General features: G+C 40.2%; 1 protein-coding gene and 1 pseudogene across 19 annotated transcripts in view; both read left to right on the forward strand.

Moving 5' to 3' along the window:
- Positions 1–27825, forward strand: part of LYRM4 (LYR motif containing 4) — a 150301-nt gene that overhangs the window by 55696 nt on the left and 66780 nt on the right. For 2 of the 19 annotated variants that reach the window (XR_005224417.1, XR_006288707.1), the window contains exon 3: positions 11418–11540. The exons of 12 other annotated variants lie outside the window; for them this stretch is intronic. Coding sequence is in view for 3 of the 7 variants with exons in the window: in XM_043540170.1 (XP_043396105.1) it covers positions 16775–16960 (186 nt within the window). In the remaining 4 variants the exon portion in view is untranslated. Of the gene's footprint in view, positions 1–10210; positions 10550–10599; positions 10661–11417; positions 11541–16774; positions 17565–18662; positions 18725–27825 lie in introns of those variants that run through there. 5 more of the 19 variants (XR_005224419.1, XR_005224418.1, XM_043540170.1 and 2 more) reach the window with 5 other exon arrangements.
- On the forward strand, positions 20218–20340 carry LOC114019293 (annotated as a pseudogene).

Here is a 27825-nt window from a genome sequence, read left to right on the forward strand (position 1 = left end):
CAAAGTTAATTCAATAAGGTCACAATAAAGCGAGTGCTGTCTGTGTTATTGTAATTGCTCTCAGCAGGCTGGTAATATTATTGCACAGAAGTGCCAGCTACTGTGCTTTTATTTCTCTCTTCAGCCACACTCCTTCCTACATACTCCCTTCCCTCGTCTCTCAAGTCCACCCCAAATAGGAAATGAAGCTGTTTTAAATGCCATTTGCCTCTCATTTAAAATGCTTTTACAGTGATGCTTTCGTGAATCCTTTTCAGCTAAAAAATAAAAGCTTAGTTAGACTTCTTGTAGAATAATTGGAGACTTTTATTTCCTTTCTTTAATTCTGGTCCAACCTTTAAGCACTGGATCCAGCCTTTAAGTTCTTAAGTAAAGGATGTTATTTCTAAACAGAAAGGGCTTGGTTCATCTCATGTCGGTTTGACTCTCTGAGCGTAGCAAATTGACAGATATTTCAAGACTGTGGAGGATGGCATAGTCATGGGAAACCAGGTAAAATAATAATGTCTTTCACAAACATTCTTCTGCATATTGAGACATACCTGGTTGTCCTGTTCCTGTAAATTATTTCTATCCATGCCCAGCCTGGTTTCTTGAATAGAATAATTAATCTGATATTTCTTGTCCTGTGGAATGCAAGTTTACGTGTGACATTCATGAATCTAATAGTAGAATATTAATCTGGGCATAAACCATTGCAGTGAATAAATAGGTACACAGAAACACTGTGATCATTGCTCTTCGCATATGTTATACAACTGTAAGTTGATACATAAGTGTTAACATGAATTTGGTTTCACTTATTTTTGTTTATAGCTACTATTGTGTCCGTAATTTGGACACTGTTGCTTGGATCCTAATTCCCAGATGCAACTTGCTCCTCTCCTTCCTCAAACATTTGGTCTTAAATAAACATACAGATTTGGTTGATCTGGGTAACATGCAGTGTTGTGTGAGAGGCTGCCCACGTTGTAGCCAGCTTTTTTCATCTATTGCAGAGATTTTTTAAAATACAGTATTTGCATTAGATTATGATTATTTTGTTACAGTAGCACTTGGGACCTTCAATGAAATATCAGTCTCCCATTCTTCTAGGCATCATACAAAGATGTTTACAAATACAATCCTTGATCCAAAATGCCTGCAATCTGTCCTCCCCTAACTGCACCCTTTATCTGTTAAAACCTCCCTGTGTTACATCAGGATTCTGAGTATGCAGTTTTGAAATTTAAAATGGAGGTTTTTGCTTGCACCAGTGCATCATACTTTTGTGAATAGTAAGGAAAGAGCACACTTATTTGTCACTTTTTCACCCTATTTCTCTATTGCTTATTATTTCTCTTCACCCTCCCATGCACTTTTTAAAATTATTCTTGTCCCACACTCTTGGTCACGCATCATACCCTACTGGTACAAAGTGCACTGCAGTGTCTGCATGTTGGATGAACTTCCAGTGATCAAACGCATCACTTTCACTGTGTTTGAAGTTTCCGCCAGCCAAGTTACAAGCATCTTAAGGTCACTCCCGATCAATAACTCTTTATTGCTCTTTATTTATGGCATACACATTTTAATTTATAATTCCAGTTGCTGCTTGGGGTACTCATTTTTGGTAGCAGAGATGTGATACGACTAGTGAAAGCGGTATGTCCCCAAGATGAAAGGATGCTACTGACCCAAAAAACTTCAAGAAGGTTGATTTGGAACCCTGCTGTGGTTGTAGTCTAAGATACGTTAAGGTTGCCCTGAATCAGTGTGGCAGATGATCAAGTTGTTGCTTTGCGAATTTAATAATTAAGCATTGCTGTGACAGAATTTCTTTTTAAATTAACATTTTTGATTGATTCTGCACTTCAAAAGTTCAGTATTGTGATTATAGCAGTGTAGGATAAAGAACTCACATTTTCCAAAGCAGTTTTCCCTATGGCTGAATCAGGTCATTCTAAAGTTAACCTGAATGTTGAAAAATCCATTTGGACTACATACAATAAAAGCTTTTTAAATGGGCATGCTGGGGGAACGAGGGGGTGCCGGTAAATTAAAAATGCCGATTAACTCAGAGAGAGGGGTTTGAAGGAAGGGGGAAGAGGTGGCCACGGTGCAGGGGTCTGGGAGGGGGTAAGGATGCGGCCTCTGGTGGGACACAACTGAGAGTATCAATTCAGAACCAATGGCTTAGAGCAGGGCAGTTACAGCCCAAGGCTGGGTTTCCTTTACTATTAAGGCACACCAAACCAGCCAAACAGAGAGGACTTTGGTTTTACCCTACTGACTAACCATAAGTCACACAAGCAATTCCCTTAGACGCTCCAGTTTCCCAGTATCACCACCAGCACTGCTCCTTATGGGAATGACTGGTTATGAAAACCAATGCCCCAGTGAAAAAAAGGTTCTCCCAATCCCAAAGGACCAAGCCCCAGACCGAAGTCAATATACAAATCAGATCTTATCCACAAATCACGCTGTTGCTGATCCTTTGGAATCTAAAATCAAAAGATTTATTCATAAAAAGAAAAGTATAGATGAGAGTTAAAATTGGTTAAATGGAATCAATTACGTACAGTAATGGCAAAGTTCTTGGTTCAGGCTTGTAGCAGTGATGGAATAAACTGCAGGCACAAATGAAGTCTTTGGAGTACATCCACAGCTTGGATGGGTCATTTAGTTCATTGTTCAGAGCTTCAGTGTAGCAAAGTTCCTCCAGAGGTAAGAAACAGGATTGAAGAAAAAATGGATGGATTTTCAGGACCTTTTATATCCTCTGCCATGTGGAAGGACACCCCTTTGTTCTTACTGTGGAAAATCACAGCAGCCAGGTGGAGTTTGGAGTCACATGGGCAAGTCACATGTCCACGCATGACTCAGTTCTTTACGTGTAGAGCAGCCGTTGCTTACATGATACCTTGAACGTTCCCAGGGAGGCTCCTCATATGTGGATTGGAGTCTCCCAAGGTCCATTGTCAGTTAAGTGTTTCTTGATTGGGCACTTAATCTGAAGAGTCCCTTCTCAATAAGATGTCCAAATGCTTTACTGGTGCTACTTAGAATCAAACACATTGAGACACAAGTACATAGCCAATATTTATAACTTCAAATACAAAAATAATATATGCATAATCATAACAGATAGCATAATCCTAACCAGCAAATTATAACCTTTTCATAGACATGTTACTTGAACCTTTGTACAATATTTGGTGCAACTATAGAACCTTGGTTGCAACAATGATCTATACGGTCACAGTTCATGTCAATAACGTCACAGAGGGGCTGCAGGGCACGGGCTTGGAGGGAGTTTGGGTCCGGGAGGGAGCTTGGGGCATGGGAAGGGGCTAGGGTGTGGATGTGGAGGGCGCTTCTCTCTGGTGGCTCCCTGCAAGCGGCTTCCCATCCCTGGTGCTGCTGGCGGAGGTGCGGACAGGCGGCTCTGCAAGCAGGCATGCTGCCTCCATCTGCAGGCCCTCCCCTCTGCAGCTCCCGTTGGCCGCAGTTCCTGGCCAATGGGCTGGAAGCCGCAGACTCACCGTTTGGGGAGAGGGGACGGAGGCAGCATGCCCTCAGAGCCACCTGGCTGTGCCTCCGCCAGCAACAGCAGAGATGGGGAGCTGCTTGTGGGGAACCTCTGGAGGTGAGCGCCCCCCCCCCCATCATCCGGCACCCAGAACCCCTCCCACGCCCCTACCCCAAGCCCCCTCCCGGACCCAAACTTCCTCCAAGAGTGTGCCACGCAGCCCCTCCCACGTTCCAGCTCCCTGCCAGCCCCACACCAACCGCACTGTAAACCGGACTTTCAGTGCAGATCAGAAATGCCGGTTTATAGAGCTTGCCAGTTGGTGAAGTGCCAGATAAAAGAGCTTTTGCAGTATTAACCATAAAAATATCAATCACGTTGTCCTTTGTTAAGCTAAACAAATTACTTGATTAAGATGCTATTTAGCACATATTGTTTTAAATAGTTTCCTAATAGGACCCTTCCTTGAGCCATCTTACAGGGTTTCAGATGATGCATTTGTCCATTATTCTGAAGCTAGCTGTGGCTAATGTTTGACCTGAATGAAAACCACTCAGCACTTCTGAAAATTAGGCCGCTTATTTAAATTTCTAAATAAGGATTTAGGAGCCCAACTTTGGACACCAAATTTTGTGACGGGTTCAGTCACAGAGACCCCCTTGGGACTGTCACCTGACGTGCTGAGACTACCTTTGAGCCCATTTTCCCTGGCAGCTTGGGACTTCAGAACCCTGCCTTGTTGAGCCTGCTGCAAACACAGACCCAGGTCTGAACCATGTCCCGCAAAGCTTCAGACTTAACTGAAAACAGCATAGCAAGTACTCCTGTCTCCAGCACCCAGACACACCCAGTTCCCAATGGGGTCCAAACCCTGAATAAATCCGTTTTACTCTGTTTAAAGCTTATACAGAGTAAACTCAGAAATTGTCCGCCCTCTATAACACTGAGAGAGAGATATGCACAGCTGTTTGCTCCCCCGGGTGTTAGTCACTAACTCTGGATTCAATAATAAGCAAAAGTGATTTTATTAAATATAAAAAGTAGGATTTAAGTGGTTCCAAGTAATAACAGACAGAACAAAGTAAGTTACCAAGCAAAATAAAACAAAAACACGGAAGTCTAAGCCTAATACAGTAGGAAACTGAATACAGATGAAATCTCACCCCCAGAGATGTTCTAATAAGCTTCTTTCACAGACTGGACTCCTTCCTAGTTGGGGTCCAGCAATCACTCACACCCCATAGTTACTGTCCTTTGTTCCAGTTTCTTTCAGGCGTCTCTTTGTGGTCGAGAGGCCATCTCTTAAGCCAGCTAAAGACAAAACGGAGGGGCTTCCAGGGCCTTTTATACTTTATTTCTTGTGGGCGGAAATCCCTTTGTTCTTCTGTGCAAAGTCACAGCAACAAGATGGAGTTTGTAGCCATTTGGGCAAGTCACATGTCTATGAATGATTCAGTTTTTTGCAGGCCAACGCCATTGTTTACATGTTAGTTTGAATGTTCCTAGGAAAGCTCAGATGTGGGTTGGTGTCTCCCAAAGTCCATTGTCAGTTAAGTGTTTCTTGATTGGGCACTTACTGAGAATAGTCCTTTCTCAAGAAGCTAACCAAATGCTTCACTGAGGTTACTTAGAATCAAACACATTAAGATACAAGTACATAGTCAATATTCATAACTTCAAATACAACAGTGATACAGACAGCATAATCATAACCAGCAAACTACAACTTTTCCATAGACATCCCACTTGGCCTCCTCTGCACAAGACCTGGTGCAACCGTAGGACCCTGGTTGCAACAATGATCTGTATGGTCACAGTTCATGTCAATAACGTCACAAATGTAAAAAATCTAAACCTAGCCTCTGCACCTGAGAGCTCAATATCTCAGTATCTTGTTTGTACATCTTCTTTCAGGTAGTTTGGTTAGTTCCTAAGTATATGCTAAAAGAAGTTTTAACAATAAAGATAGATTGACTGTTGCATCCCAATCATAACAACTTACATATCTATATCATCTTTATTCTGAAAATTCCCAAAGCATTATACAATTATAATATCAATGAAACACATCCTCCCTTTACGTGGAAGGCTACCTACCAATCATTTGTTTTATTTGCTTGGATTCAATATTTTCAAAAGCCTGTCCAAGCTCTAGGCATTCTCACAATTAAATTCAAACCCATAAAGGAATACGACCCCTTATCTTAATACAAATATTATTCCTGCGGGAATTCTGTGTCAAAAAATAATTAAAATTCTGTGTACAATATTTTAAAATTCTGTAAATTTTATTTGTCAAAATAACACTATATAATCACACCAGTTTCAATTATTTTGGTTATTTATTTCAAAATACCAGTCAACACGTATGTCTGTAACAATATAGACACACACAAAAATTCCCCCATCAGTAGAGAGTTGAAGAAACCCCTACGACAACCCAGTTCCTGTTTCTCTGCCCCTACCCCCCCCCCCAAGCGCAGCCAGGGGCAGACATTCACACACCCAGAGCCCAGCTGCGTGCGCCCCCCACCCCCAGCACAGACACTCACGTCCCTCCCTCCCCCCAGAGCCCAGCCATGGGGCCCTCGCCAGCCCAGACACTAAAACCCCCTCCCCCTCAGAGCTCAGCCGCGCCCCTCCCCCCTAGACATTCTCATCCCCTACCCACCAGAGGCCAGCTGTGGGGGGCCCCCCGGCCCACATACTCATACCCTCTACCCCCAGAGGCCTGCTGCAAGGCCCCCTTCTGGCCCACAGACTCCCACCCCTACCTTCCTAGAGCCTAGGGATCCAGAGGGAGAGAGAGCCTGATGCTGGGTTCTAGGTTTGCATGGAGTTTCCTGTGCACTCCGCCTCCTTACTTCTGAGCATGCTGGGTACTGCAGCTGCTGGGAACCCTCCAGTTCCCTCCCCCCAACCTTGTCTTCTGTTTGTGAGCTGGGCTCTGATGGGTCCAGCAGTCCCTATAAGCGGCCAACATCTCTGCCATCCATTTGAGGGGGGGGGAGGAGAGGAAATTCTGTGCGCACATTAATTTCTGCAAAATTCTGCATTGTGCAGTGGCGCAGAATTCCCTCAGGAGTAAAATATATATCAACCTTCATGGCCCTTGGGAAAGAGGATAATTTAGCCAAAGTCACTGGGAGCAAATCCTTACTTTTATTAAATGTGTCATGGGATTTTTCCTGTTTATATAATGCAGATGGGATCTTAGTTTTTAAGGCCCCATCCAAAAGTCCTCATGTGATAAACTGAAGGGAATTCCACCTATCTTCCTTAAGAAAAGGAAAGGCTAAATAGAGCCTGTCTAGATTTCAGTCTGTGGTTTTAGTGACTATTAGTGTTTCAATCTTATACTTAAACTACTTAGCCCACACCATTAGAAGCCAGTGTTACTAGCACCCATATTTGTGTATTTTATACTGCTAGAAGTTCAGAGACCTTTGGACCTCCAGTGCTATTATGCAGATTCATTAATTGTTCATTTCAGTAGCATTCCTGATAATTTAAGACCAATTCAGAGAACTCACTCCAATGAGCCCTTGAGGTAAAAATGCTTTTGAAGTCAATAATATTAAATATTTGGTAGAGTCCCAACTAAAAATTTGGATGAACTGTGGTTTTGACCTCTTGATTTTGGTAAATTGAATCTTCCTTTAAAAATATTGTATCTTCAGATTAAAAATGAACGTAATACAGGCACTATATTGCTTGATTGTTGCTTATTGATTAACAGGCCAGTCAGTATAAATCAAAATTAGGAAAATTGCTGTACATAATTTGAGCTCATTTAAATTATCTCTGTTATGGGAGCAATCCTCTTGTTAAAAGAATCAAGTGCAGTTGTACCAAATAATAAAATAAAATTGAACATTGGACTGGTGAAAGGAGGGCTAAATTCAAGTCCTATAGAAGTCCACTGGAATTTTGTGTTTGTCTTTCATGGGATCATAATTCACCCTTTGATCAATTTAAAGGTGGAATGCAAATGAAATTGTGAAAATTCCATCTGCTTTAATGCATCCCTCTGCTCCTACTCAAACTCAGAAAAATCTGCATCTTCAAGTATTGCATGCCTAAAGGAGCTACTTTTTCTGCCCTGTCCACACACCTAAATCATGGTACATATTTCCCTCAGACTCAGCATTGTTTTCTTCTTTCTTCAGTTTGTGCTGTGTATTAATTCACCCCGAGCCCCTTAGTATGGTCAGCCTTTTCTTTTTCTGTTTTCCTCCAAAATTTTCCATCCTCTAATCATCTTAGCTCAAGCCTGAAAAGACACAATACCCAAGAGTGGAAAATGGTAGTACGGTAACTCCTCACTTAAAGTCGTCCTGGTTAACACTGTTTCGTTGTTAAGTTGCTGATCAATTAGGTAACATGTTCCTTTATAACGTTGTTTGGCAGCCGCCTGCTTTGTCCACTGCTTGCAGGAAGAGCAGTCCGTTGGAGCTAGCTGGTGGGGGCTAGGAACCAGGGTGGACCGGCAGCCCCCCTATCAGCTCCCCACTCCCCTAAGTTCTCTGTGCAGCAGCTGCCCAGCAGCCTACCAATTGTTGGCAGTTCAGCTGTTCCTCCCCCCACTGCCATGTGCTACTCCTGCCCTCTGCCTTGGAGCTGCTCCCGGGGGCCCCCTGCTTGCTGTGCAGGGGAGGGGAGGAGAGGGGGACTAATGTCAGGGTGTCCCCTTCCCCCCTACTTCTGCCCCCCGTTTACTCCTTCTCCATATAGAGCAGGTGGGAGACACTACAGGGCTCAGGAGGGAGAGAGCTGGCCGCAGCTGCTGTCTCAACTTCCTGATCTTTTTAAAGGCAATGTACTTAGAATGTGGTGTCAACGTACTTAAAGGGACAGTGCTCCTCTCTCTCTCTCTCTCTCCCCCCCCCCCCCCCACACACACAGGGTGTGTGTCTCTGCCATGCTGTCTCCCCTCCCTCCATTCGTGCTGTCTTGTAGAGTGTGAGGCTACATTAACAACAATGTGTTAACTCTTCAGGGCTCAGCCGAATGCTAGTTCATCATTTATCAGCAAGGCATTCCCTGGGACATATCCCACCCTCTTCCACCCTCTAACTTCACCACCTCAACCAAGCTTCACAGTCATCATTGCTGTGTACAGTATTAAATTGTTTGTTTAAAACTTATACTGTGTGTGTGTGTGTGTGTAGATATATATATGTTTTTTTTGTCTGATGAAAAAATTTTTCCAGGAACCTAACCCCCCCTATTTACATTAATTCTTACGGGGAAGTTTGATTCGCTTAACATCGTTTCACTTAAGGTCGCATTTTTCAGGAACATAACTACAACGGTAAGCGAGGAGTTACTGTACTATTAGTGGACACAGTTGTTGAAGTAGTCTGCTCCCCTTTCTTCTCTTTAGGAAAGCACAATCTTATTATTCCTTAAGTCACGTCTTAGAAAACAGACCCAAGAACTCAGGTTCAGAGAACACTGCTCTAAGAGACAAAGGCCTATAAGACCTGATAAAGCCACATCTGCCTCAATCCAGTTGGCAGTTTTTCCCAGTTTATGTCTTCAGGCCACATTTATATTGTTTGTGGACCTAACAGGGCAGCAACATACTTGGGGAGATTCAGACCTTGAGAAGAGGAGTCTGACACGATGACACATTTGACATCAATATTCCTATGTTCTGTTATGTCCAGAAACCTGTGATTATAATCGTGCTGAGATGCTGTTTCCAAAACCCATGTTGTAGAAAACACATATTCATAATAAAAACACTACAGAATACTGTTGCAAACTGAAGTTTGTGATCATTTTTTAGAAATGCACATCTTATAGAAATCATAGTCCACTTTTAGTACTTTGAGTTGAATTCAGATTTTTGGTTTCTGGTTGTTGTTTTTTACTCAGCCACGTTTATTTGTGGTTATATTAGCAAATAGTAACTTCGGGGGGTGGGGAGGGAAGGTTTATTTGGATTGTGACTGCATACATTTAGGGATAAATCAGTGGATTAATTAGCAGTGAAATTCATATGTAAAAGAAAGTTCCAGGAAAAAAATTAAGCAGTGTCAATTACTGTTTGCATTCTATCTTTCCCATAGTGTGTAGCCACACAGGCTACTTTGCCTCCTTTCTACTATGGGCCACCAAGAAGTTAACCAAAGAAAGCATAAATATGTAGTGATATAAGAGGAAAGCATGAACACCACATGAATTCTAAGTCACTTTAAAGAAACCTACCTGGACATTTTCTCTGTTTTTAGTCATCATTTTCTAAAACCAAATCTTGAAAAATTACAGTGGATAATGACTTCCTGGTTGGTTTTATTTAATCTGGAGTCCATATCAACTAAACGGAGACACATTTTTCACAGTAGTATTTTTGGACAATAAATCTGGCCAATATAATGCACCTTATTGGATGGTCATATGTATTTTATCTATACAAAGGGAAGAATCGGTGAGCAATAATGCCTGTGTGCTTTAAATTTACTGCACCACTTCCTGAGTATTCGCAAAGGCTTTGGCAGTTTGTAAAATCGAGGTCATCATTTGCTTGTGGTCCTTCCTCGTCTGAATGCATTTCTTTCAAGGCCCTTCCTGTTGCAGTCAAGAAATTGGTAAAGTAGTTCTGTGTTTGTTTTTTGGTAATAATTTTTCCATTTAACATGTCTCTTGATTCTCTGTTTTATTCCCCTCCAACCCTCTCCCCCAGTGGCTCAGTGGCTCAGGTGGCCCATGGCACAGTTTTCTGTCTTTTTATTAGGAATTCTGGAATCCATATACACCCAGTGGTCATGTTCTTGAAGCAACCTATGCTAAATGCCAACATAAAATAATAGATGCACAGAACACAATTATCATTGCTAAAAAATAAATGTGAAGAACATAATAGTGGAAAGTATTCTTCCTTTGGGGATGAAAACCACTTAACTAGCTTTGATAAAATTAAGCTAGTGTTATGGATCTCAAACTGATGCAATTTCCCTGCCACTGAATATAACAGATTTGAAAGTAGCTGTATTTGAACAAAAAAACTTCAGAAACAGAAGAAAAACAGCAGAACTAAAATTCATTTGCAAATTTAACACCATTAATTTGGGCTTGAATAGGGACTGGGAGTGGCTAGCTAATTACAGAAGCAGCTTTGCCTCTCCTGGAATTGACACCTCCTCATCTATTGTTGGGAGTGGACTACATCCACCCTGATCGAATTGGTCCTGTCAACGCTGGTTCTCCACTTGTGAGGTAACTCCCTTCTCTTCATGTGTGAGCATATTTATGTCTGCATCTGTAACTTTGTTAGTCTTTAAGGTGCCACCAGACTCCTTGTTGTTTAGATGAATTATGTGCATCTTCAGATGCACAGAATTCCCCCAGGAGTTAAGGGGTCACTACAAAGAATCCTTCAGATCAGAACACACTTAGATTTACAATCAAAGTTTTTTTGGTAGCCCAGTTTAATTGTTTTTGACACCTTATTTTGATAAAATCTTCCCCTTAGATGTGATGTAGATGGATTAAAAATGAATGTAATGCAGTTATCAAACTGCTTGGTTTTGCTATTTTGATCACTGGGAAACTTATAGCCATATTTAGCAAAACATCTCTTCGTGAATGGAGCTCACTTAAGAAAATGTTGCAGGAATTGTGTTGATTTAGAGAATAAACCTTTTTTCTGCTTCACTAAAAGGAAAAATAAAACACTAGACTAATAAAAGTAGAATTATTCAAGGTGAACCACAAATGACATTGCTAAAATATCAACTTCAGTAATGTATGTATGATGAATGCCCAGTTGTATAAATTTATAACTTATAATTCATTTTTAATTTATAATTTAATTATTATAACGACCCCAAGAACCCACCAGCTTATTCTTACCTTCTTTTTATTTTTTAAAGACCTTTATATTTTCTTTTTCTTTTAGGTTACATGACATTCTTCATTGTCATATGACTAGTTCATTGGTCTACTCCGACAGCCCAGCATGTAGCATGCTGGTAAGAGACAGACCTCTCTGAACTCTGTAGACTACATTATGAGAGGTTAGGTAAGTGGCATTTTTCTTTATTATATTGCACAGCTTTTAATTTATTTCGTATTCAACACCGTATAAAATATTTTTAAAATAAATTTAGGGGGGAAAGCGCAATATAATATTAAAAAGCCACTTATCAGACCTATTATACATGGGGTTGACTCCATGACCCAGGAAAATTGCATGGTGGTTTTGACATCATCCGGCACCATGCACACTGAGGCACCTAGCCGGGTATGATGAGAATAGATGTTATGGGACTTTAAAGAAAAAAGTTAGTTTGTATACAGAAGGGCTATTGCAAAATGAATTTATTTTTCATGCTAGGGCTGTTCACACAACCAGAGCAAAGAAATGAGCTACAAGTGGGATTCATCCTGCCATTGGTCTGTTTATGGGGTTGGTTGTTTATGAACATTGAGCTTTGCTATTTCAAGTTATCGAAGGCTCTGTTAGTCCTGCTGAATGTAATACTACTGGGGGAGTTCTGCACCACTACACATGCACATAATTCATGCCCCGCACAGAATTTTTTTCCCCCACAGAAAATACATTGTCGGAATGGTGCTGCAGTTCCTCCTTTCATCCGCCGGGGACACTGTAGTACCAGAACAGAGAGCAGCTTCTCCCAGATGGAAGCAGCCCCAGCTGGGGATAGGGAAGAGAAAGAGGCTGCCTTTCTCATAGCACCCTGCCCATGGGGCCAGATCAGGAGGCATGGTATATGGGGGAATGGATAGCATGGCGCACATGGGGCTGCTTTGGATCACAAACTGGGGTTCAGAAGGGCTAGTGGGGGGTAGGCACAGACAGGGGCAGAGGCTGAATGGGGACAGGGAGGGAGGTGCAAGGACACATGGGGATGGGGGGAGGGGTGGCTGAGTGGGGGTGCAGGGCCATGTGGGGGAGGGGGTTTCTAGACAGGGAAGAGGGTGGCTGAATGGGGGCACAGGGACACATGGGGATACGAGAGGGGGCATGGGGATGGGGTGAGGGGGGGTGACTGAGTGCGGGTGCAAGGACACATAGGGATGGGGGTGTACAGGCAGGGGCATGGAACCGGGGGGGGACCAGGGCCCTCCCACTTTTCTCTGCGGCTGGGCCTGCATTCTTCCCCCCGAGGCCCCAGCCAGGCCAGCTTGCATCCCAGCCAGGTAGCCCGGGTAGTTGTGGGAGCCCCGTGCACGTACCCTCCACCTGCCTGCTGTGCAGGGAGGCTGAGAACAGCCCCCACGCTGTGTCCCCACCTGGCTCAGGGCAAGTGGAGGCTCCGCGACTCCACAGCGGGCTCCCCACAGCTGCCCACACAGCTCTGGCTGTGGGGGGGGACACCTCAGAGCCGCAGCCCAGCCACAGAAAGAGCTGGGCTGCAGGCACTGTGGGGAGCTGCAGACCATCCACCTCCCGATGGTCCACCACGTCTCCCCACAGCTGCCCGCACAGCTCTTATCCTGGCCGGGCTGCGGCTCCAAGGCCAACGCTTTTGGCCCACCCTAGGTGGGAGGAGCAGGCTCTCCGGCCCTACTCTGGCTTCCGGCTTGGCCGGGAAGGGGCTTCTGGGGGGGGAGAGAAGGGGCAAGGGCAGGGCCTTAAGGGGGTGGGGGCTGGGCCTCAAGGGGGTGCGGGGTCCCCAGTCCCCCCACGTTTGGGAAGCCTCTGGCACCCCTGGGTGCAGGGACACATGTGGACAGGGGCAGATGTGCCTGACTGAATGAGAGAGGCTAAGGGTCAGCCAAGGTCTGTATGGTGGAGGCTCCCTAACAATCCCTCCCTGCCCAAGAAAAACCTGTTCTGTACTTCTCCCACCCACATCCAACAACCCTCCAAGTTCACACCCAGACTCCTTCCGGCAATTACTTTCCTGTCCCTCAGTTCATTCATTACGCCTGACTCCCCCCAAGCCTTTGCACTGCTTCTGAGGGGTCTGGGAAGTACAGTTCTGTATTGTAGTTTAAATGAATTATTAGTCAGAGTTCTGTATTAATATGCCTAGTAAGGAATTTGTTTGTCAAAAAACATTTCCTGACTCTCTCTTGTTGTCTGTATTGTTACAGACATCGTTGCTGCCAGGTATTCTGAAATAAATTACCAAAATAATTGAAACTGGCGTGATTGTATTGTGTTGTTTTGACAAATAAAATATGCAGAATTTTCAGAATTTTCAAATATTGTGCTCAGAATTTTTAATTTTTGGAGCAGAATTCACCCTGGAGTGATGTAATCTTCATCCTGTTGGTGACTTATCTGAAAATCTCCTAAATCTACCTGACTCTGATTACTAGAATCATTGGGAATCGCATAAAAAAGCATCATCCGCTACCTGGTTGTTAAAAGTGATGTACAGAGCTAAAACCTGCTCTTCTCAGCAATGCATTCAGATCAGAAGTATTAATGAAACTTTACTCAAGTATTTGAAAATTACAGTATAGTTATATTTAGAGTACACTTAAAATGCTTTTAAAGGGGAGATTTAACAGATGAGTTTTAAGTATTGGAAAAAGTTAATATGACACACTTTTCTATGATAGGAATAAAGGGGGGAAGGGGACTTATTTCTGTAGAAAACTTGAAGTATGAAATTTAGCTTAATACAGGGGGTTATTGTTTAGACTGGCATTTTTTAAGACAGTGTGCAGGATCAAGTCTTGATTTGCATGATGTTGATGCAGTTAGCTCATGGTCTGTACAGGTGGTGAATAATGGGCTTTGACTCTTGGGTCACCTGTCTTACTGGTATGTTACCAAATGTAGACATATAAAAGCAGAATACACTTAAATTGTCAGTGTCTACTATGTATACTGGTGACATTAAATATTATAATCATGTCATCTTATTAGCGGTAGTGTTCAGAAAGTAACCTTGTAGCTTGGCACCTGGTGGCAATGTGAGAAAACACAGTTGCCAAGAGCATGGAGAGGGTATTTCAGAGGCTTTTGTGCATTAAGTTTATAGATAAATACTGATTAACAAAAATGTTAAAGCAACAGCATTAACTTAAATCAGATTTCTGTTTTTTTTACCTTAGTGACTGTTACAATAACAGAGGTTAAAGAAAAATATTCTCTTTTTTTTTAATGTTTTTCTTTCTGCATTTGATAGTATTTTGTTTTCAGTCTCATTCAGCTGGCTTCCTGTGTTGTTATGTGGATCTTTCACACAGCAACAGCTGAGAGAGAAACTTTAAAAAAAAATTATTTTAAAAATTGGAAGGGCAACTTAAGGGCCAGGTGTGGTGTGGCTTTTAACTTCTTAAAAAACTGATTTCAAGTCGACAGTGTCCCTTTATTGTCATGTAATCAAATAAACTTAAATGGAAACTTCTCTCCCCCTTAAATGTAATTACATTGAAAAAAGCTAGTGTTAATAATACCACATCAAGGTATCAAGATCATGTACTCAACTTCTAGAACTTCCTGTTTTTTTTTAAAGATAGCTGCAGCTATATTAATTTGCCCACATTGCGCATCCAGTATATTCTATAGTACCTATTAATAACAAAGGGTAATACATTCAACTGACATTTAACTAGTTCTCAGAGAGGAACTGTATACATGTCAAGTTTCATATTTCAACCATAATTGCTATAGTCCTCTTTTTTCTTTTTTCTTTTTTCTTTTTTTAAAGAAAGTGTGGTTGCAAACTTTTTTAAATGGGAAAAGTGTTCTTCTGTTTGCTTTTTGTTCTTCCTGTACTTGGAAATGAATGAGTGGATCTTGCTTAGACTTCCTGGGGAAAAAATATTCTTTTGAGAACAGATCAAATCTGAAAAATTTCAGCTAAAATGGTGAATGTTTATGAAAGTTATTAGTGAGGGAGGAAGGGAAAGTGTTCTAATGAAACTATTCTGCAACCGTAACTTCTGTATAACCAAGTGCCTGCTATAATAAATGCCAAAGTACATAACATGTATTCACTATCTAAGCACTGGTGTTATGTACCAGTAGATCCATCAGGTCACCCCTACCACATGTTGCAGCCCAGGAGTTTGGGGTTCAGAATCCATCTTTTTCCACCCAACTCACTATTCATTCATTCTACTGAAACTACTAGAGAAGATGCAGCTGGGACCCTACAGTTTTATGGAAGTTATGTATACATTATAGCAGTTCCAGGATGCCTTTGACAAGCTAAGCAAGTTGATATTGTAGCCTTTTCAATGCCACACATCACTGTCACAGCCAGGGCTATATTAGCGTGGTTGCTGCTTTTTCCCAAGAACAAGCCAGCTGGCTCCAGCCAGGCCCTACCTCAGTGAAATAAGTCACGCAAACACATACACTTTTCTCCTGGCATTTCAAAGTGCATGCTCAGTAAGCAACAAAAAAAAACGGATTGGAGGTTTTAATTTCATGTTTTTCACTGACCTTTTGAAATGTCAATTTCAAATTTTCTACTTAAATACTTAAAAATAAAGAAATAAAAGAGCTATATAAAAACTAAGTATGATTAATTATCAAGCATAAAAATTAATTTCACCTCTCACACTGAGAGTTGGTTCCTCCAGATCAGGTTTATAAATACATTGTCAGGATAATGTGAATAATTTACGATGCTACTGCCAGTAGTCTAATTATTCTGTGAATAAAAAGAGGACTTCAGTCCCCAGGGATGTAAAGCACCTTTCAAGAATACCAAATTAACGTAAAACATTAAAGCAAAGAACAAACTAGAGAGCAATAGTTAATATCCTATCTAAACTGGTCTACATGCACATTAACACCGTAAGTAATAGTTTTAGAGCATTCCTGAAATAACAGTAGGAATTTCCTTCTCATTGTGCATATTTGTTCCACCCCTGTTTAAACAAATATATTTAAGTTGGAATGATAAAAAGTATTTGTTTATTTTACAATTACTTTCCATCTTCCCTCAGACTCTCCTACAAGTTGCAGTAATCAGTGCTCTGTGTTGACTAGTGATAAATTACAATTTAATAGGTCAGGGCTATGATCTCAACAAGATTATATTGGGTCAGATGGTTCTGATGTCAGAGACTTGAATTATTAGTTATTTCAAAGAGGAATTGGACTGATGAATTTTTTCCATGAGTAATAAATCCGTTTGCAAACTGTCAAACGTGGTCTCTATATCAAGTTGTAATTTAGTCATCCATGCATGGGAAAAGAAGTCAGTAATCAAACTGAGAGGCTGCACAGGGTTATGAGAGAAGTAACTGAGCTTACTGCTGAGGCCAAGTGTTACCTATACTTTGTGTCCTGTTATTGATTTTGGTTTCACTTTGCAGTCATACTGGTCCATCAGCCTTTTAATTCAACACTGTAGAAAATATTCCACAGAGGAAGCTACTAATTCTGATAGATTTATGAACTTGTTTGCTGTGGTGGTGGTGGGAAATAAAAAAAAGCAGCTGGTTTGTGGAGCCATGGCAAAAGTCACTAATCAAGTGTCCATCCTTAAAAAGTTCCTCTAGATTGAAGGATTCTACCAATTTGCAGAGATATTCCCTATCTTAAAAATAGGTAATTCCATTTCAAGCTACAGAAACTTCTTGAGGATGTCACTCTACATTTTTCCTTTATCAACAGTCACATCTACAATTTTGTACACAGTTCAATACATGATATATGGATAAATTTTAGGAACAGAGGATGAAAGGAAGGAATAATTGAGGAAACGGAGGAATAATTGTTTTTTGAAAATTATTATAAATTATTTTTTTATATAGTCAGCCAGCTAACAATTTTGAATAGGCAACATGCAGACAAAAAAGACAGGGAGGAGATAGGGTGCATCTGCAACATAATTTTTCATTCTTGTTTTCATTTATTAAATATTTTTCCTTTCTTGGCCTAGCCTACTTTGTCCATTTATGATTAACATTTATCATTTACTTGTTACATTCCCATTTGATTTTTCATTTATATGTTGTTTTTAGGCCTTATCTGTGTCTGTGTGCATGTATAATTTGTATAAATTGTATTTATCCATTTAAAGTATTACATTAAATTAAATGGTGAAAAAAATCTTACAAAATAGCCATATAAATACATCTTCAAATGTTTTAAGAAGTCCTGTAAAATACTCCCAGCAAAATAGAAATAAAAGACAGATTTAACATCCTAAATTTATATAACATAAAATATGTTTTGTGGGTTTTATTCATATTTTCAGCTTTTAATCTCCTGGTTTATTTTCACTTTTCAAATATTTAAACCTCTTATTAAAAAATTAAAATAGAAAATCTTTCCAATTTTGTAATCTTGTTTAAAACTAAACATCAAATTCCATATTGAATAGTTCTAAGAGGCAGCAATTATTAGATCTGACTGTCTTCATTTCACTTTGAATATTATTCCAAACTGTATTTCCAGCCAGTATTTAGCATCCATACTGAACTGTATTTTGTTATACTGTGGGAGGGAAGGGAAAAGCCACAACTCAACAAGAACAATGGTTGTTGCTGCTTTTCACCAGTTATACTTAATCTCCTGAGTCTCCTCTGTGTCTCAGTAGCTGTAGAAAAGCAAACATTCACTGCTTTTGATCGGAGGAGAGAAATGACAGTATAACATCCTCTACAGCCAGTGCCAATCATATTTCTGAGCCTGCCTGCAGAATGTGTACATCATTCTGTCTCTTCTCTCTTTCTGCATAGAGACCAAGCAGCTTGTCATCTTCACTAGTTCAATTTCAGAGAAGTGCAATTGCTTCCTAAAACTAGAATCTCTTAGGTCAGCCCTGTAGTGTGGGAACACCAGTCATTCATGTTTTTATTTCAAATTTAGTTTTTTTAGATGAGACAGCGAGGACTCCAGAAAATACAGCATTCTGTTAGAGTGACAGAATGTACCCATGGATCCACACCCTACACATTATTGTACTAATCATTGTACAAATTATGCCTTGTGAGGTATCATTTCAAAACTCATAATTTGCTGGTCATTTTTGTCCTGATTGAAATGTGTGTGGCAACAGTTTATGCAAAGTCACAAGATTTCACTGTATGGTGTTCTGATCACTAAGAAGCATTCCCTGGATTCTGGGGAGAAGGAGTCCTGACTAGGGTTGTCAAGTAATTAAAAAAAATAATCGTGATTACTCGCGTGATTAATCATGCTGTTAAACAATAATAGAATATCATTTATTTAAATATTTTTGGGTGTCTGACTCAGATAATGAAAATGAACATACAGCGGTCTGCTCTGCTTTGGATCGTTATCAAGAAGAACCCCACCTCAGCATGGACGTATGTCCTATGGAACGGTGGTTGAAGCTTGAAGGGACATATGAATCTTTAGCACATCTTTCACGTAAATATCTTGCAATGCTGGCTACAACAGTACCATGTGAATGCCTGTTCTCACTTTCAGGTGACATTGTAAACAAGAAGTGGGGGCAGCATTATCTCCTGCAAATTGTATTATCTCCTGCAGATAACCAATTGGCTGAACAAGGAATAGGACTGAGTGGACTCGTAGGCTTTAAAGTTTTACATTGTTTTGTTTTTGAGTGCAGTTATATAACAAAAAATCTATATTTGTAAGTTACACTTTCACGATAAAGAGATTACATTACAGTACTTGTATGAGGTGAATTGAAAAATACTATTTCTTTTGTTTATCATTTTTACAGTGCAAATATGTGTAATCAAAAATAATAATATAAAGTGAGCACTGTACACTTTGTATGCTGTGTTGTAATAGAAATCAATATATTTGAAAATGTAGAAAAATATCCAAAAATATTTTAATAAATTTCAATTGGTATTCTATTGTTTCACAGTGCGATTAATCACAATTAATTTTTTTAATTCTGATTACATTTTTTGAGTTAATTGTGTGAGTTAACTGCAATTAAGCGACAGCCCTAGTCCTGACCTAAGAACTCAGTAAGACTGCTGAAAGCATATACTGACAAATTTTGTTTGTTAAGTGAGGCACCAATAGTATTTTAACTTTATTTTCTTGTAACCGTTTCTGACTTTTATGCCAAATCTGTCTTCGTAGTTAATAAACTTGTTTTATTGTTTTATTTAATCCAGTGTGTTTAAATTGAAGTGCCTGGGAAACGTCGTTTGTGATGGCAAGTTATGTGCATATTATTTCTGTTAAAGCAATAATGAATATTATGTAATCTTGTACTGTCCAGGCGAGGGCTGGGCAGTACACGAAATACATTTCTGGGGAAAATCTAGGACTTGGAGTGTGTTGGGGCCACCCTGCAGTACAACTGAGGCTGGTAAGAGCCAAGGTGTGGCTGGCTGGCTGCAGCACACACAGAGACATAGCTGGGTGTGATTTATATGTTGGAGGCTGTGTGTGAACAGTCCAGACTGAAGGCTAGAGCAGCAAGGCATTGTAAAGGGCAGGTTGTAGACTAGGGGTGACACAACTACTCGTTAGTCTGGATTGCACCCTGGTATGTCACACTTAGTGCTCAGCACAGATGATTGCTTCAAAAGCTTTTTAACTTTGGTAATATTTTTTAATTACTTCTAAACAAATCTTCCTTATTTTCCTTTTTCTCAGTCTTCCCCTGTACAAAAACAAAGAATAATGTGTTCAAGCGCCAGTTAAGGTGAATAACCTTTCCTTTTCTAATATTCAGTGAGTGTACGGCGATTGATTACACCAATTCTATTTAATACATTTAATGGATTAATTCTCTTATCCGCCCAGAATGTTCTTTGAAAAAGACTACAGTGAATACAAAAAAGTTGGTCTTGACATACTCTGGTTTCTCTTCAGATCGTATAAATCTTTCGCCTTTTACTAAAGATTTCCTAAAAATGTAATATCCAGATTTCTCTTACAACTTTAGATTTTTATAGTGTCTTTCACATAAAGAATTTCAAAGCATATGTTCAGATTTTGGGCCAAACTCTTGGAACATAAGCAGAAGTAAGGAAAGCCTCAGCAAAGAGAGGAAGTGTGAAGTGAAGCTTTTGTGCCCTGATGCTGGAGCCCTCCCTAGTATTTAGTGTAGAAAATTCTAACTTCTGCATCCAAAGAGAGTTAGGTAAACGTGTTTGGTATGGGGTACAGAAGGGGAGAAAAAATAGCGTAGTCAATAGTCCATTCAGTAACTCCCTGCAAATGTTTATGAAGATGCTATGACAATCTTTACCCTAAAGAAACTTGCTGTGTTTACTACCATTTGATTTCCCTTGGCACACCTGTAACACATCTTATATCCATACACACAGATTTTCCTAATGGTGAACAGGCATTCACAGCACTGTTTTAGATTAGACATGCTTTGCACAAGACTACGTACCATGTCCTCCTCCACCATGCCATTCTCCATTGCCAATGTGGTAGGGTGGATAAGGATGACTGGCAGCTTTGAGATATTAATCAGCCATACACTCAGTTATATGCGTCATCTGTAGTTCTTAAACCGCAAAACAGATTCTCCTTTACAACATGCATATCACATTCTCATTAACTCTAACAGAACAATGTTCTGTGCCTAGAGATAAAAATATACACCATTGTATTCAGTTATGTTTGATTTTGTCGTCTCCACAGCAGTACAGATATGTGGCCCTTTACAAATAACTGGGTCCCTTGCTTTTAGACTATTACTTCTGCTGAGATGATTCCCTGCTTTCTCCGTGCATAACAAGTCAAGGTTTCTCCTGTGGCTCAAGTGTGTACCTGACAATGAACAATAAGTTTCCAAGAAAATTATCCTACCTGGCCCAGTCTTCCCATTATAATGCTGAACAGGCTAAATCTGAATGCGTAAGGACCCAGTGAATCCATACAACGTTGAATTTTAAAACCAACTTCTGTACCAGTGTTACATTAACACTAATGATATCTGGGTAATTTTTTAGTTAATGGATGAAGTAACATGGTGAGTTCTAATGTGGCAGTTGGCAACCAACTCTAAAAAGTTTCTCCAGGCTTAAATAAAGTATGCTTTAAACTGAGTGAGAGGGGGTTCAGGGGGCTGGAATGGCATGTTAAGACGCCTGCAGTAAAACCTGTGATTGTTTCTGGATGTAAATTAAACAAGTGTTCCTCACACTAATAGTCATCATGTTGGCATAAAAGTACTTGTGTGTCAGTGAATTGTGGTTGTAAGCATCATAATGTTACTTCAAGAGGATCATTAGAGCTGAATGACGCAACCAAAAAATCCTAAACAAATCAAAGTGCTTCTGTAAGAGCTCTCTATAAGGGCATCAATCATTGCTGTATAAGCACTTTCATAGCCTGAGTATGAAAACACTCTGCTGAGGTCCCAGAAAATAGATCAGAGGTGTAATTCTAGAGGAAGATGCAATGGACTAGTTACCGGAAGACAAATGTAATATAAGATTTTACTGATTGAGTTTCTCAGTGAGTCTAACCTTCAGCGCTACAAATAATTATTTTAGCAGTGACTAACACTTAAAATGAGCACCTGTTATATCAATAAAGGCACACAATGCAGGATTATATTCTTTCAGGTTTACTCCCTTCAGTTAAGATGATGTTTGTGTTTTCTTAACCCCCATATTTAGCCTTCCTGTTCCAGACATAGCAATTATCTAAAGTTGTATAGAGAGGAATTTTTTTACATTTTAAGATCACTAAGTAACTGAAATTTTATTGTCAAAATTAGTGCAAAGAACTTATTCTTTATAAGTACCTGATCAATCCCTTGTTGCATAGTGGGGGGAGAGAGGATTATATGTTGTCAGTTGATGTTTTGTCATGAAGCTTGGCAAAAATGTGAGATTATAACTGGAAATAATGTTTAATGCATTCGGTGCTGAAGTCTGTTCATTGTGGGAAATGGATCAATATGGCCACAAAATAACCATACTAAACCCCAGATCCACATTTGTCCACTGATTAATTTTTAATTTTTACATTTGTATAGACCCTGTCTGTTTTTTTTTTAATTAAATAATAAAGTATATTTTCTTCTCAATAGTTAAACAGGTATGACTTTTACCCTACATATTCACATTATTTATTAGGTTATCTATCTGTTGGACAGTGTGCTTTCAGAGAGCACTGTGCCGTAGTTTGGAAAGAGAAGGGAAATTTTGGATAGGAAGAATCTTTTCCTCTTATGCAAAATGCTTAAGATATTTAATGTTCTGTCAAGGTTCCTTCCCCACTCTGAACTCTAGGGTACAGATGTGGGGACCTGCATAAAAAAACCCCTAAGCTTATTTTTACCAGCTTAGGTTAAAACTTCCCCAAGGTACAAACTATTTTACCTTTTGTCCCTGGACTTTATTGCTGCCACCACAAAGCGTCTAACAAATATAACAGGGAAAGAGCCCACTTGGAAACGTCTTTCCCCCCAAAATTCCCCCAAGCCCTACACCCCCTTTCCAGGGGAAGGCTTGATAAAAATCCTCACCAATTTGTATAGGTGAACACAGACCCAAACCCTTGGATCTTAAGAACAATGAAAAAGCAATCAGGTTCTTAAAAGAAGAATTTTAATTAAAGAAAAAGTAAAAAAAATCACCTCTGTAAAATCAGGATGGTAAATACCTTACAGGGTAATGAGATTCAAAACATAGAGAATCCCTCTTGGCAAAACCTTAAGTTACAAAAAGACACAAAAACAGGAATATACATTCCATTCAGCACAACTTATTTTCTCAGCCATTTAAAGAAAACAGAATCTAACGCATATCTAACTAGATTGCTTATTAACCCTTTACAGGAGTTCTGACCTGCATTCCTGCTCTGGTCCCGGCAAAAGACAGCACAGACAGACAGGACCCTTTGTTTCCCCCCCTCCAGCTTTGAAAGTATCTTGTCTCCTCATTGGTCCTTTTGGTCAGGTGCTAGCGAGGTTGTCTTAGCTTCTTAACCTTTACAGGTAAAAGGGTTTTTCCTCTGGCCAGGAGGGATTTAAAGGTGTTTAGTCTTCCCTTTATATTTATGACATGTTCAGACAGGGCTTCATCTGTAAAGGTCTCACCTGAATGTAAAATGTAATACTGCAATATTAGAAATCAAAGTAAATGTTTCTTTTTATATCAGGACATTAAGGCTCAAAATAATTTTTAAAAACACTCAGATTGCCCTTACTACCATCCTCTTGTATTAACAGTGCAAAGCACTTTAAAAGGCTTATAGACTATTCAACCTTCATGTTGTTTATATTTTTACACTGGATCAGCTTGGACAATTAAAGTAACACAGTCAAGTTCACCTTCAGATTCTCTTGCACACATACAATGTTCCAGTGTCTCGGTTATTACCGTGGAACACACATAGCTCTGTAAATTTACACAGCACTTTACAAACACATGGGCTCAGGCAAACTTTCACTTGACGTGAAGTTCTTGCACTTCATTCCATGAAGCCATTCATATGAGTAACAGCTACATGAGTAATACTTTGCAGGATCAGGCCCTTAGATAACCACATGTGTTCCTCACACAAAAAGCTTTTCAAACACTGCTGGGGGAGATTTAAGTCCACAACAGGGAATTGCTGTAATTGGAAATCAGACAAAAACAGTCACAAAAACATTTCCATTAGTCCTAGTTTTGGTAATTTCCTTTTAAAATACAAATCTAAAAGCCAACAATATTTAGTGCTTTTCATTTATAAGTCTCAAAGTGTTTTAAAGAGGAATGTCATTATTATTATTCCCATTTGGAAAATAGGGAAACTGAGGCACAGTGTGGGTGAGGTGACTTCCCAAGGCCACACAAAAACTCAGTGGCAGAACTGGGGACAGACCCAAAGTCTCTTGACTCCCAAGGACTCCCCCAGCTCCATGTGGGGAGAGAGGACTCTGAATCCCAGCCCCGGAGCTGCGGTGGGGAGAGAGGACTCCCCTGCCGCAGCCCCGAGGCTGAGAGAGAGAGGCGTCATTCCCCACCGTAGCCCTGCACCCCAAAGCTCCCCCATCACCACCCCCCACCTTACCCCACTACCCCAATCCACCCCCTGTGGCTACGCACCTGTGTGCATACCTGCACTAATCAGCCCTTGATGGCCTCTTGTGCGGCTGCGCAGGTGCTCCGCATAGAGGGAATACAGGTTGGGTACCTGATGATTCTGATGAAGACGAAGCTCTGGAGATGGGGGACATAGTGGAAGGAAGAATGGAAGACAGAGGATAAGAAATTAAAAGGGGGTAGAGATGCGGTTGGATTAATTGGAAGAATGAAGTAGGCAGTGGTGAGAAATGAGAGCAAAGATGGGGCAGGGATGGAAACTAAACATTCCACTGTAGTTTGACTTTCTCTATAGTAATCCCATAACCACTTTAAAAATAAATTGATCTTGGGGCCGAAAGATCTTTTGTATTTTTTATTATCACCACATGTTATAAGACATTTCCCATGAATAGGGCTCTTTTCCCTGTGGCCTTTGCCTTTTAGTCATTGCTGTACATAAATATAAACGGAGTTTGTTTCGAGTAGCCTGCTATACAAAAACTGTTTAAGCTTTTATTACTTTCTCCTTTGTGAAGTAACATGCCCTGATCCTTTTGAAGCCAGGCATAAATTATGGATATAGTATAATTCAGGGTTCAGTATAGATATTAGATCATTCTGGTGCTATATAAATACTATCCAACTGATGGAGGTACAGGTGGACGGTCAGAGCTGCACCAATTTCGCCCATCCTGGGATGGTTTAGAAAGTAATAAATGAGAGTGGTGTTTTTAAGCATGGGTTACAGAGATGCATTTCTGTTTGAAAGAGAGACATTAGCTTCTGATGCTTAGTTAACTGAGTTGAAAGAGGTGCACTTTTTCATGGGTTTTCATGCTTTTCCATTAGTATAACTAAGGTTCCTATGTTGACTTTACAGGTCAGAATTGTAGTGTTGATCAATTATAGTGACAAAATACATATGTAATTGTACAGCCTCTGTGGGAAACTAAGGACAATCGGAATCCAAAATGTACATCCAGTTAGCACTATTCCAATTACGAGAAATGTTCTAGTAAAGAAAAGCACGAAGCAATATATCTTGCTTCCTGAGTAGAGATTTCATTTTTATTTTTAAGCAGAGCTCCTCATGAAAACTTCACTGAATAGCACTTCACTTAGGCTTAATTCATTAACTGCTCAAGGTGATGCCAGAGAGAACCTTTCTTATTACAAATCTTGATAATTGATTTAAAAAAAAATAAGGGGGGGGTGCACTCAGGAGATTGGTGCATGTATTTAAAGGTGAGGTTGCCATTAGTAACACATTTGGTCTTCTTGGTTGGAGAAGTTATTGTTCATTACCCACCTGAAGTGAAATGTTAATGTCCTGTGGTGATCTGAAGAAACCCTACAAAAATGCCCAGGAAAGCTTTAATGGCATTATACAATAGTCCTTTCCACACAGATCTCCCCACACATTAGAAAGCCATAGAATGTGTTTTTTGCTTTTAATTAATGTATGTTCCACTAATTGGGATCTGGAATAGCAGAAAATGCAGAGAAGCACCTGCTACTGACTAAAAAGAACAACATTCACCTGGAGACAAGTATTGTACATTACTTATCGGTATTTGCAAAACATATGGGACATGGGCTGTGTGGAACCATTACAATTTGGAACCACATTTCTGAAAGAAAAAACCTCATCACATTGGAAGGAACCTGTTCAGTAACTCTTATTTTTCTATGTTACTGTCTATTGTTTCTAATTGCTTTTTAGAAGACTAACAGTTTTTGGTAAAATGATTTTTCCTCTCATGATATGAACGGAGTTGAAGTTAATAATAATACTACCTGATATAGCGCCTTTCCTATCAAGGGATCCCAAAGCACTTTGCAGGCATAAAAATAAATTTGATCTCTACATAGGGATCAATTAATTGACCAATGAAATGTACCTTTGGTGTGCAGCTCTTCAAGACAACTCAATAGTTCAGGACAGCTGCTCAGTCTGCCTGAGGAGGAAGAAGGCTAGTTTTTGAGCATTGGTGTAACGGATTACTCATTTATGAGATTGCTTAGACCTACCAAATAAACTAGAAAGACTCAACTGTAGGTGATAATGCAGAAAGGGGACTTTGCAACCTGATAGGCAGTAGGACCAAAAAAAAAAAAAAAAAGTTGTTACTGGTAGCTGAAATCATTGGTGACCATCAACATAAGGAGAGGCTTTTTAGTTTTCCAGTAACACAAGGAGAAGCACAAACTTTTATATGTAAAAAGGGCATCTTGATGGCTTGAAATGTCTTCTGAAATAGGTTGATTTGAGCATCTTTTAAAGGTAGTGCTTGTACTCAATGTGGCAGAGTCTGAAGGACCAAATATAGATGCTAATCTCTGGTGAAAGATCCTGCCCTTTTGGGTTCAAGGAGGCAGTTATTTGTGTGTGTGCTTCTGGCTGGGAAGGCATTCTGACCTCTGGGGTCAAAAGATGCTTTTAGAATTTTGTGGCTAAAGAAGTATATGGATCTGGGAATTTTAGAATGCCATTTGAGTCTTTCAGCTTTTGTGGAGACTCCTACTTTCCCTCTGAACAGGTCTTAACGCTCAAATGATAAATCTTCAACTAATTTCTGAACCTAAACTGGTAAGGTAGAAGCTCTCAGCCAAGAAGTTGGTGTCATGGCTGATCGTGCAAAGGAGCTGTATTGCCCAAGAAAGGAAAGTGTACGTGGCAAGCACAGCTTGGAAACTAGCTTTACACTTCTGAAGGGTAACCAGACAGAATTGGTTTTACATTCAGGAGGGCCACGTACTTTCCCAGTGAGCAAGAGGAACCAGCTTGTGTCATGGGCTGCCAAGGCATTAAGAAAAATATGGCAGGAGAGTGTGAAAGTACTTGTGTGGGGGACCTAGTAGATATGCGGCTGTGACACCTCTGATAATTCCAGGTCCAGAGCTTTGATAAGTCTACCCAGAAAATCCTCATCATTCTTTAAATCATCTAGAGGAGAGACCACAGACTTGGTAACTGAGTCATTCAAGAGAGACAATGATTGTGGTGGCCCTTTTAGAATGGCATCTTCCAAATAGTTAGTGGAGAATCTATGGAGAAAGTTGCTAGGATGCAGCTGACAGCATGGAAGCTTGTCTCTATCTCTGACACGTTGAGGTCACGTCTTCTGGACCACAGGCGTAGTTGCATTTCAGGCTGCACTACACGTACGTTCTTGGCTGGGGTACAAGGACGTAAGTAGTTTACAATTGCAGCACTATCCAGAAAGTTCCAAGCTCATGCCCCCTATGTGCATACATCACACACAGTGAGAGCTCATGCAGGTGATCACTTTCAAGAAGATTTACCCTTTCTCACATATATACTGTTATATTACTAAAAATCCTGCTGTACAACTTTTTTAAAAAACACTCAACATAAGCATTATTCAATTAACCAAAATTTCCATTACCATACATAATAC

Source organism: Chelonia mydas, chromosome 2 (assembly GCF_015237465.2).
Source record: "Chelonia mydas isolate rCheMyd1 chromosome 2, rCheMyd1.pri.v2, whole genome shotgun sequence".
In the NCBI taxonomy this organism is placed as follows: domain Eukaryota; kingdom Metazoa; phylum Chordata; order Testudines; family Cheloniidae; genus Chelonia; species Chelonia mydas.